General features: G+C 36.7%; 1 protein-coding gene across 1 annotated transcript in view; it reads right to left on the bottom strand.

Annotated features, from left to right (window-relative positions):
* LOC105625567 (zinc finger and BTB domain-containing protein 18) overlaps positions 1–12701 on the bottom strand; it is a 52674-nt gene that overhangs the window by 31611 nt on the left and 8362 nt on the right. The window contains exon 2 of the mRNA XM_012206889.1: positions 10304–10525. Within this exon, the coding sequence (XP_012062279.1) occupies positions 10304–10525 (222 nt within the window). The remainder of the gene's footprint in view (positions 1–10303; positions 10526–12701) is intronic.

The following is a 12701-nucleotide window of genomic DNA, read 5'->3' as shown; positions in this document are numbered from 1 at the left end:
TATATATATATATATATATATATATATATATATATATATATCAAGTGAATACCCGATCGGCAGTCATTAACCACTAACGTATTAACCACTAACCACTGACGTCTATATATACGTACGTATATGCATATTTGCTCGCATAAAATAATTATGAAACTTTTTATCTAAATTTTTTAATAGTCGTTTAAGAGTCGTTTCTGATAAACATCAATTAGAATAACTGATCTTCCGTTAAATCGTATCTTCTATTTATACTTAACGTCTTATGTCCGTTTCTCTTAATTTGTTTATTAATTAACTTTAATTTCGATTCAATTTATTCCTCATCTTTTTCTAATTCTTAAAACGTGAGAAAAAAAGTGAAAGGAGAAAAGTAAAGTGTTAATTGAATTGAGATTAAAATTAAAGTATTAATAGAAACAAGCATCAAGATTTACGATAACGTTCTAATGTCTCTTATATCCATTTCTATTAATGTAAATTAATTTTAATCTTGGTTTAATCGGTTTTTAATTTTTTTCTTTTTAGAATTAGAAAAAGATGAAAAGTTGGACCGAAATTAAAGTTAATAAATTATTTACAGTAGAAATGAATACTGACTAAAAATGGCTGAATCGGTCGTTCACTTGGTGCACTCATCCAATGGTTCGAGGACGAGCTTTCACGTGATGACGCAAAAACGCGAGGACGAGGACAAGGGGAGGATGACCCTAGGCAGGCGAAGTCAATGGCCGGAGTCCTGTTGCATCAGAGCGCGCGGTAACAGCTAACCTTGACTCCAGGAAGTGTACTTTTGCCATGAACATGGCGGAGTTTGCGAGCGGCGTAGTGACGCTCGCGCGTTTCTTCACTCGCCGCTCAACTTCTCTTCCTTCTCGCTTGGGGTTATCCCCCTCGAGACCTTCGGTCACGCATCAAGGCTCTCGAATTACTACTACTACTACGCTTTGTACCACCAGTTTCGTCTTGCATTCCGCCAATATGTGGTGACGCACAGGAAGATCGGTACATGATGGAGAGCCTTGGAAATCAGCTTGCCTGAGATAGGTAGATAGCTCTGACGTTCCACGCTCGATTATTCTACGATGAGTTACTATAATTAATCTTGAGAATAAACTTGATAGAATATTCACAATGACAGCTCCATTTTTCATAACAGCTCCTCGGCATGCGAATTGTTTTCATTGTTGTGTCTCGATTAATAATATATAATATTATAAATGTTACTGAAGTAACGATTTCGTTCGATACCTTATTGTACGTAGTATTGAAGCGGCATACCTCGCGAAAAATTTGAATTGCGACACGTGATTCACTTTCGAGAGATGATAAAATCTTCTCGATAACATTTTCAACCAACATTTCGTATCACCAAAGTATATCGACATTGCCGCGCACACATAGTATGCTTTACCTAGGTTACTGAACACATTCAATGGCATGTCTCATTCATGCGAAAGCATAGAAAAGCAGAGAAGTACAATTGACACGTTAAATTTAGTATTGCTTTATGATAATCATGACTCATAATTATAGTAATTAGAGATAAATACAAAAACAATAATTATATTAGGACTCTCGAATTTTAAACAATACAAAAAGATAAATATAATAGGCTAATGAGAGTCAGCAACGGCACAATTATTTAGTGAACAATCAATAATCAGATGTTAGATTGATGTCTTCTTTATTTTGAACGTTCGACTCTCTTTGAAGTCCTCCTCAGCAAGAATGATACAATTATAATTAGCTGAACTCTTATTACTATTATATTTATTTGTATATCTTTTTGTATTGTGAATAAATATGAACTTTTATGATCTCGCGTTATTTAATGCCGGATTTATTTATCGCAGAATCTTAACATTTTTATTATGTAATATATCTGGAACTTTTGTGACTGATTTTGCCATTTTAATTACTTTTCAGTTCTCGCTCTATTAACATATATCGACACATTAAGAAAATGTTCTGATTAAACTAACAAAAAGTCTCAGTGAAAATGGTGAGATTAATCTTGGTGAGATTAAACAGAATTTATGGTTATAACTTTTGTTGGGCTTTTTTATTGGTTTAATTAGAACATTTGCTCATGTATGCAACATGTTTATTACGAGCTTTTGAAACCGATAAAATCGGGATCTTTTTGGTAAGCGTATCTGTCGCATGACCGCAAACGGTATCCGCCGCAGGCGGATGCAATACTATGTATCTCGTGATATCATACCGGATGCATGGCTTGCAGAAATTTAAATCAGGTCACCCGACTGTAATTGATTCACGAAATATTTAATTGCATGCATAGTGCACGCAGGTGCGTAATTGACGAACATTGGACACGCATCAATGCGTATCGCTCTATGCGGCATCTGTTTGTATTCCAACCGTGTCGTGAAACGTAAGTGCGCCCTAATTCTCTCGACCTGTTTAACTCGCCCAGATAACGCGTTGGTCGAAAAAAAAAAAAAAGACCGCTACCTTATCGCGCTGCACTAGGTCTACTGACCCAGAAAGCGACATATATTCACGACATGAATAGATAAAATGACTGCGTGGGACAATTGAATTTTCTACATCCATAGCATTTCATTTGAAACTTTAGTCACTTATGTTGAAAAAAAGGTAAGTGATTTAAAGATATGCAAAGTATTTGCTTAAGACGCCTCAACAAATTTTTAATTTCATAGTTAGATTTTTTAATAAGTTTTTACTTTTGCTATTATAATATAATTATTATATAATAGTAAATAGAGAAAATATTATAATTTATTATTATATAGTTAAATTTATATATGTATTATTATTATCCTTATAAAATAAAGGAATATAAAAATAATGAACTTTAAGATTTCTAGATAACTGGGCAATACTTCTTATTTTTCATTTCCAGAAAACGATTTAAAAAAATTATGAGATACTATAATAACTATCCCATTATAATAACCATCTACTCATTTAAAGATTAATAATCTGAATATATAATTTTACATATTTATATATGAATGCTACAACTAGCTAAATGCTCTGAATTTTTTTTCAAGAACAAAAAAATATTTTTTTAACACCAAATCATCGAATATATAAATAATAATCACATAATCAAAAGAGCAACGTACAATTCATTACTACAATGATGAATTGTTGAAAATCATAAAGATTGTGAATAAACAATTATCATGGCAAGCCTCGAAATCTCGCAGAAACTCTGATTTATATTAGGTAACACCAGATAAGTGTAATACTTAAAGTAAACTGTGACACGTGAAGATATTTCATGGCGTAACAATGTGGCTTCTCGCACCTATTACGCTATCTATTACGCTAACGCGAAGGGCAGCCGCATTCAAATACGAGGGCGAACGGTATGTGTGTGCCGTTTCTAATGTTCCATGTGTCGCTGTATACTGCGGATGCCGTAACGTGCGATGCGTGGCACGCATAGACGCGAACGCAGCGATCGTGCGTGAGTTATACGCTAGAATTCTAATTTGAATCCGACGAATCTCACCGTCGTTTGCATATGTTCGCGGTCGTTCGTACGCCGTACGATCTTCCCGGCAGGGATTTCAAACGGTTAAGCTACTTGCGAAACAGCACGCGCGCCTTTGTCTAACATCGAAGTCATCGCATACATACACACACATATATATATGCGACAAACACGTTCCAGTGCGTCTGATAGATGTATGTATGGAGATAAATATATGACTCTGTAGCCCTAAATTCAACACGCTACGTAAAGTTCGTTAGATATCGCAGCAAGTCATGGACAACATCGTGCACGGACAAATACGCACGCACGCACGCACGCACGCACGCACGCACGCACGCACGCACGTACGTATACACGCTACGTGCTGCTCCGCGCAGCCAAATAGTGCCCGATAGTGTCTGGGCCGATTGGCGCCTATCGACGTCTCGATCGATATCCCGCGTTCGAGGGGAAACGAACGTGGTTACCTTGGAGTAGCTTTTCTGATAGTATACATTAATGTCTAGCTTGAATCGAAGAATATGAATATATAATTGCTCGGTGATGTCGATTTATTAAGGATTCATGCTAATTAGCGTATATAGGTGATAGCCCTCCTCTTTTCGATACGCCGATGTACTACTTCCGACTTTTGTGCTTCCTCTTAGCACCAATTTGAGATGCCGTATGCTAATATTTTGGCAAACACGTGCACAGCATACTCGTCGTCCGAATATTTTGGCTTTGATTAATAATAGTTTTCTAATGCCTATCAGAGAGCGTTTTCGTTAATTTAATGTTGATTTTGTGTGTATTCATTAGGCTCTAATCTATTCTATATAATCAAATTTGAGATAATATGCAGCCTTCACTGTTAAATCTGTAGTATCAAATTTAACCTAATGTGAGTCGCCTACTAAATATGTCGTTACTTTTTACTAAAATGATAATTATATTTGACGCTATGTCGTGTCAACTTGACACGATACAGTATCAAATTGATACTATATAGTGTCAAATATAATCATTGTTTTAGTATAAAATAATGACATGATTGAGTAGGAGCAGTGATGATTCACATTAAGTTAAATTTGACACTATAGATTTAACAGTGTTGGTCACAAATATAAATGGAACAAATTGTTTCTATATCTAACAAGAAATAAATTAAAAAGTTTTATTTAAAAAATTATACTTATTTTTATAATAATTTCAATATTTTTAAACTTTCTTTGATTTTTATTGCTACCTTTTCCAAGAGAATGCAATATAAATTGATGATACTTTTTATACTTATGGCCAAGGCTGTAATTTTTAAAAATATGGCTCTATATATTTACAATCACTTAAACACTTATGAAAAAAAAATAGAATTGCATGCGTGTGTATATAGAATTTTTTTTATCTATTTATATAAGATTATTTCTGATAAGGATATGTATCGCATGTTAGTTGCAAATCGATATCACAAAACAATTTAACGCGTCGTCCTTGCGGAAAATAGATCCAACCGATCGATCGATGGATCGTAGAGATTACCTTTATCTGTCACATCTCTGGGATATCGTTCGTCGCTTTTTTTTCGTGAATTCCAAACGTACGCACGATCTTGATTGCGATCGAGAGTGTCATGGTTCTCAAGAAACCAGTCTACATTTCGAGATGGTGCGTTTGTAGCGCATGCTCGTCTTGCGTGTACCGGGACAAGCACGAAGAGAGGACGGTTAGATCTAACTGTAACCAAGACCTACTTTTCGGGCTTCTTACGAGATACATACACGCACTTGCGGGTGCACACACTAACGCGAGCGTGCGCGTGCGCCCACAAAACCCCTCGGTAGTTGGCCAACGTTCTTCGTGACGCCACGACTTGACGCATTACTCCTTTCCCTATCTTCGACTGCTTCTCGTCCTTGAACCCTTCCCACTCGCCTGGCTTCCTTTCAAATTTTCACCCTTTGACCTTCTGAGAAAGAATCTTACAGTTTCGTATATATATGTTACGCGATACAGCGTTTAAAAATGATATTGAATATGAAAAGAAAATCATTTGATAATCCTTTCGTACGAAGAATGAAAAATAACATATCTCTTTCATGAAAAGAACAGAAAAAGAACATAAAATATCTAAAAATTTAGCTAGATATAGAATTTTGTTAGATTATTTAAAATAATTCTGTAGGACGCCTAAGCTAATCGTTAGAATGTTAAAATTTTTTGCAGTATTGTTATGCTTGAGTATCCTGTATAATTATTTTGATGGTTCAATAAAATTATCTTCAGATAATATTTCTATATTCAACCTTTCAACACATTGCATTATGGTATACCCAATTCAATTACTTATGACTTTCATAAAAATGAACATATTGTAAAATTTTTCAATCGAAGCGCCAAATACTGAAAAACATAACAGTTCGAAAAGGTTTACATCTTTATTAATAAAAAAAAGTTATACAAGCAATGAAAAAAGAATTCGAAAGGCATTGAAAAAGCCAGGTATGCCACATACCGCTAGCTAAATTTTTTAATATTTTAGCAGAATCGTTCTTTTGTGATATTTGAGGTTCGAAGGGACCGCTCATATTGATTAATTGCGTTCTCTGTCTGACTTTACTCTCATTCTCTATAGCTGCGGTTTTCGTAAATCAGGGCACGCACGCGGTTATAAGGTGAAAGGTTTATAAGGTGAAAGCGTTAGACGAGAATTGAATAACGGATCGTCTCTAGGCGGTAACAGTATACCGGTTGCACATGCGGCGAAATTAATATCAACGACGAAACAACGGAGAGTCTCGGAAATGCGGCCTCAAAAGCGGAGGGCGGTCACTGAAGGTTATCGCAAATCGATATCCATGAACTTTAACTTCATTCGATTTCGTCAGACTTCGATTTCATTGTTCCTTAATCCTCTATTGAGAAAAAGTCCAGCGAGAGAGAAAAAGGGGGAGAGAGAGAATGCAAATTTTTGAATATTACTTTTTTTTTAATATGAATGATTTAATAATCATGATTTTGACAAAGAAACACTAGCTTTACAATACGTACAACGCGAATTGCAGTAAAATAGGAAAATATAAGAAGGTAACTTATTTCTTGATTGACTTCGTTATAAATTCGTATATTTATGACCTAACTGCAAGAGATAGTATTATCATTTTTATGCGGTATACTTATCCGGCTTGTATGTTAGATAGATATGAAACCAGTGTACGTGATAAATTAGTGTTTACTCGACGAAATGTTTAGCTCGTTGGATGTTTTGCCGATTATGTACTGCACGTGCTCTATTAAGACCGTTTATCTTTATCAATTAAGATGAATGACTGATGTAAATAAGTAATGAGCGATATAAAAATAATAGATCAAATTTCTTAATAAAATCCTGTCCTTTTATGTATACAAGTTTAGGAAATATAATAACAGTAACGAAGAGACGCATATTTCTGATGGTGTTACTTACAATGTTATTAAATCTCCTGTTATTAAATCTGTAACAACACTATCATCGAAATTGCATTTGAAAGTTCGATGATAACCAGAATATCGAGATGATTCAGCTTTATCAATCACTGAATAACTACAAAGATATTTGTAATAAAAAAAAATTCGCGCGACAAGTGGTGAACCAACTGGTCAATTAACTTGATCAATTCTACGGTCATGCAATGAAGATTAGTTGATCGATTGGAACTCGACTTCACACGCCGCGCACTTAGAGGAACACTGAAGAATCTTTAAATACACACTTAAATCTTAAATACACATACGTTATCGCACACATATTACGTCTTGCATTAGCTGGCCGCGTCGAAAAAGCACGGAACGTAAGAACGTTTGCCGAAAATTGCACATTCTTGTTTATTCAGCGTGAACGATAAAGCAGCGAATATCTAGTTTCATATATTGACACTTAGCTTCAAGTATATACGCACGTTATCGCACACTTTCTCTGATAAGTTCTCGAATTTTATTGACGTCGCGCAATTTCGATTCACTCGTATGCACCGTAATACGTATACGCGGACGTAATTATTGCGTGGATTGCAATAACGCGTATTTACGTCATTTCGAGCTGACGAAAAGTTCCTCGATTGCGCGATTTCTACGATATTTGTTTACCCTTTTAAAGACATCATCGAATACATATCTCATTTATCGCACTCTAGGCGATGAGGCTATCATCGAATTCGATAGGACGCACTCAGTGCGCATTGCATATATTTAAAGTCGTACATAAATTGATGTAAAGATATGTATTTATTACAAACATAGAAATCGATTAAACCGTGAAACCGTGATTCTCAATACACTTTATTGTGTTGCCTATTTTTATACTTTATATTTCGAACTATATTTATATATAACTTTAGATTTCGACTATTTGCATTTCACTTTTACGCTCAGATTAAATCAGTGTACAACGACTTTAATATGCACCAGGATATTATGAAGTCATTCAAAATGAATTCCGATCGGAATTATTTTTCTATTTCTATTCTATTTTTTAAAGAAAATTAAATAATTCCGGAATCCATTTTAACTTGTTTATGATAGGTGTGCTTTGTGCGTCCATTATTGTGTACAATCGAATTCATTATTTATTGCAATTTCAATACCAATCACTTGTTGAAAATATCGATCGTTCACACGATTGACGAACCCCGCGCGATCAGAATGCTAAAACAAGCGCGTTGCACCGCTGCTCGGTGCGAACTGCGGTTTCGCGCGAACGGGCCGCAAGAGCACCCGCTGCACTCGCTGCGTCGGTGGGGAAGACGCACACGGAAATTCGCGTGTGCACGTGCATGTGTATACACTGCATCCGTACACCACGACGATGTGCAAGAACTGAGACTCACACGTGCACGCCGCACTGACTCTGCGCGCTGCCGATTGGGTGGCTATCGAGGGTAGGGAGCCGGTCCAATCGTTTACCCCCTGCACTTCCTATGCAGCCGCGAACTTGTACCACTTGCCGACGAAGTGGTAGCGTGCGAATGCAACGCGCCGCCAGTTGGCCCTTTCGCGCAAGGAGTCGCGACTCGCGTTTGATCAGACGCGATTTATAAAGTGCAAAATAGCTGGGGTAAAATATTTGATCGGTTTTCTGTTACGTTGTATGAACTGTTTAATGGCATTAGAATCACGTCTGTGCCATTTTTTTACTCATCTGATAGCTTTTCGTTTTCCAATTAATTTGGATTTACATGTAGAGTTTAACTTTTTGTGACTTTTCATAAATAAATTCTAATTAATTATATGTAAATTTACTTTTATGTGTCAATCCTCCCTCGTAGAAAGCCAAATTTATCTTGAAGCGATTGGATTAATTTAATCCGCGATTTTAGTGTTAAAGGTTTTGTTATTATGCCAAATAATTTTTACCAATTTTCTTTTTCCGTGAATATATTTTTGTCACATGAATCATACGAGTATTTTTTCATTTCTTCTGTTCTAATTTTTAGCAACAGATGCATCTTTATTTTTTTATTATGTTTTTTCATTAATCACACTTACTATACACTGAAAGAAATCATTTTGTACGTAGAAATTAAAAAATTGTATTCTAACCAAAGTTTGATTAGAATAGCCAAAATTTGGTTATTCTAATGAATTACAACGACAAATTCGATTAGAGTAACAAAAACTTTGTTGTCCTAGTTAAAATTTTAATTGACACACGAAATGATTTCTCTCAATATAACTGTTTTGAGAATTTATGGAGCTTCTAAAAATTCCGAAAAAATTTTCGAAAAAAAAGAAGGAGAACTGATTCATTCGATAATCATTGCGGCATGGTGGTCTTTTCCGTTAGAAAACGAGTTAGGAATGACTTAGTTTATCATGTTTGATTTACGCATATGACAATTTACTGTGACGTAAAAACTCATCGCTGCATTTGATTACCGTTTATGTAAAACGTGACGTTTACATTAGAAAATAATTGAATATCAAATTAATTTACATCACTATTAAATAGGTCATATCGATTGTGTGTTCGGTGCTGCATTAATTGCATCGCGTCAACACGTTCGATCACGCACGACACAAAAGTGACTATTGAAATAACGGTGGAACCTTCATAAGCTTGTTTGAAAGTGATGTCGAAAAAGTGAAAGCCTGAAATTGTTCTATGCTCGTGCAAAAAGGCAACTTTCTCATCGCTTATGTAGATTCAATTCGATTCGTATTGATAAATGCAGCGCATATGACGCTAGAAATATTACGAGCGAATGCAATTCGACGAAGTTGTTTTTTTGTGCGTCGACCTTCTACCTGCATAAGCGAGATCAAAGAGTCAAGGTCTTGGAACGATCGAATTCTTCAATATTTTACTCGGATTCTTGCGTTACGTCTAATAACTCTTCGAAATATTCAACGATTATTTTATCATAAAATTGAGTTATATAACTCAATTTACACATAACTTTGGCCCAGTCAAAATAACTTGATCCAATTTTTTTTTTTAATTATGAGACAACACATATGTCCAAAATCAGGACATAAAACGTCTTAAAACGTCTTAAAATTATTAAGATATTTCGACGCGCGCGCTGTCTACATTATTAAAATTATTAAAAAGTTATTGAAATTATTAAATTATTTTAAGTCAACAATCATCCTGATTTTGAGTCAAAGTCATTATTTTACATACATCTACATAATTTCTCGAAATAATATTTAACGAATCGGCCAGTAGAACTCCTTTTGTTCGAATCATACTGAAGAATTATTTCGATAGAAAAACTCATTTATCGCGTTCACGTCGCAAAAGAATACGTATAGATTGTAAGAAGAAAAAATAATACGCTTTCGTGTGAAGAAACTTACCCTCGCAAAACAGGGTGACATCGGTAAGACTCTCGCTTTTGAATAAATTCGAGAACGTCGTTGCTAAATTGCTGCCAAAACTATTCCACTTGAGGCAAAACTGCTGCTGATGAAAGTCCATGATGCCACCCTTAGGCTTAACTCCGTGACCTTCACTGCTCCTTTTGCAGCTACCTGGGTATTTACCTTCTTGATCGCGCTCGTGCCCAATTGCTCGTCCAGCTACGCAGAAAGAAAGTTCGATTATCGATTTCTGTAATCTGGCTTTCTCTCTCGTTATAAGTTATCTTGCTGTTACCTACGCTGAAAAAACTAAATTTTAATAAATATTTGAATATCTGTAAGTAAATATTTAAACAGAAACCATTAATTTGATTTAATTATCATTTTTTCTTATTGAATAAGAATTAATTTATTGTAAATAGACATTTACTTAGTGCTATTTAAAGAAATGTGTATTAAGATTCAATAAATTCTTTTTCAGTATTCTATTTCTCAATTTTTATCTTTTCCTATTTTTACAGTTTATTTTCACCTTATTTTTGTAATTTTATTTTATGTATTTTATGTATTTGTATTTTCAATTCCTCTTATTCTATTCTGTTACTCAATCACGTATTGCTTTTTAATACTTGAGAAGATCCTCAAATCTAAAGCGTTTAATAAATAACGATATCTACCTGTCTTTTTTTCTTTTGAGAAATGCATGCGTGCATGCATGTGTGTGTATAAAAAATATATCTACAGATGTTAAGAAGCAATTAAATTAAATTAAAAAAAAATTAATTAGAAATTTAATAAAATTATCAATAAATTTTTCACAAGTCATTAAATATGAAGGAAACATTTCATATAAAACATTTACATTCTCGCTATTGTATAATCGAAGATAGAGTATACTACATCCAGATCTCGATCCGTGAATGAACACGCGATAAAAGTTCGCATTACTGTCACCTGTTTTGAATGTTAGATGTTGATAACTTTGAGATATTTCATAAACGCGACATACCTTTTTCGCTTCACTGACTCCGTACGTAATATGTTTATCGTAACAGAGAAATTATCGAACGTGTGGTCCAACAATCGTTGCTTCACGCGTGCATTACGTCGTCGCGGTAAACGTCAAACATAAACAATTCCAGTTCTTCAGAATCGCGGTTGCACGCCGAGTGCCTTGCCTGTCGGCAATCACGAACCGCGATCGCACGATGCCGGCCGCGCCATGTCAAAATTCCACCGCATTTCCGCGACGCCCGCGATAAAATGTCGAGCGAGAAGAAAAGAAGACCTTAACGATGGCAGGGGCGTGTCAACGAGTACAAGCGGAACAGCCGTTTTAACTTCATTCACGGACTTCCACTACCGTCAACAACGACAACCGGCTACGCTACTTCGAAATGCACTTTAGTCTCTGTTTTGCGTCACGGATGGACACGCCATCCAATTACCGGAAGGAGAGAAAAAAGAACAGAAGAAGTTACAGAGTCATGCAGAAACCATGCGCACGTGTCCTATAATCCGCGTGCAGTATCCACAGTGCGTTGTATCACCGATATCGATTGCTATCACCAAGAGTGTCTAAAAACCCGTGTGAAAGAGTAAAAAAGTCTCGAAAACTCCCGGCCGATCCCGCTGTGCGTCCGGGACCAGTGACGCATCGGTTGCGTGAGCACCAAATAGACGACTGACTATACGCACTCGCCGGCCGAAATCGAGTCACCGGCTTGCATCGCGCATCGGCATATGAACGAATCGCGCGTGACTGTCGTCGTTCGCGGTGCGACCGGGCCAGGGTACGCGCGGTCGCCGTGCGGGAGGGTCCACCGATGCGCGCCAGTCGAAAAATCGCGGGCGCGAGTGAGAGGGAACGAGGAGGCTAGGCGGTAGCGCGCGGTACCGTGAGACGACAGGAGACGGGAACGGACCGTTCGAGAGGGAACTAGGGGGAGGGAGAGAGAGGGACAGGGAAGACGCAACACTGAGGGATCGCTGTTGCTGTATATCACCGAGAAGAATGTGAATATGGGTCATCGGTGGCGATGCAAATGCGGTTACACGGAATCGAGGCGTGTAGAGGATTTTCGATGTTCTCTTCGGGCACCCGGCAAAACACGGAACCACCTTAAAGGGAGAAAAGGAGTCGCCGGGTGGGTGGTCAAGGGCGGGGGATTGACGATTCGGTGGAGGGGTAGGGATTGCTTAAGGCTAGAAGTTTCGACTCTCGCGGTTCTCCGCAGTTTCCCCCTGTTTCTCTCTCTCTCTCTCTCTCTCTCTCTCTCTCTCTCTCTCTCTTCTTACTTTACTTTCTTCTTCTCTCGTCTCGTCGTCGTCTACTCTCTTACTCTCTACTCTACTTACTACTTACTACTACTACTTCTTCCTTCTTCCTTACCTT

This window comes from Atta cephalotes (genome assembly GCF_000143395.1).
Source record: "Atta cephalotes unplaced genomic scaffold scaffold00003, whole genome shotgun sequence".
Classification (NCBI taxonomy): Eukaryota; Metazoa; Arthropoda; class Insecta; order Hymenoptera; family Formicidae; genus Atta; species Atta cephalotes.
Note: the sequence above shows the minus strand (reverse complement) of the source record. Positions and strands in the feature narration are given on the sequence as shown.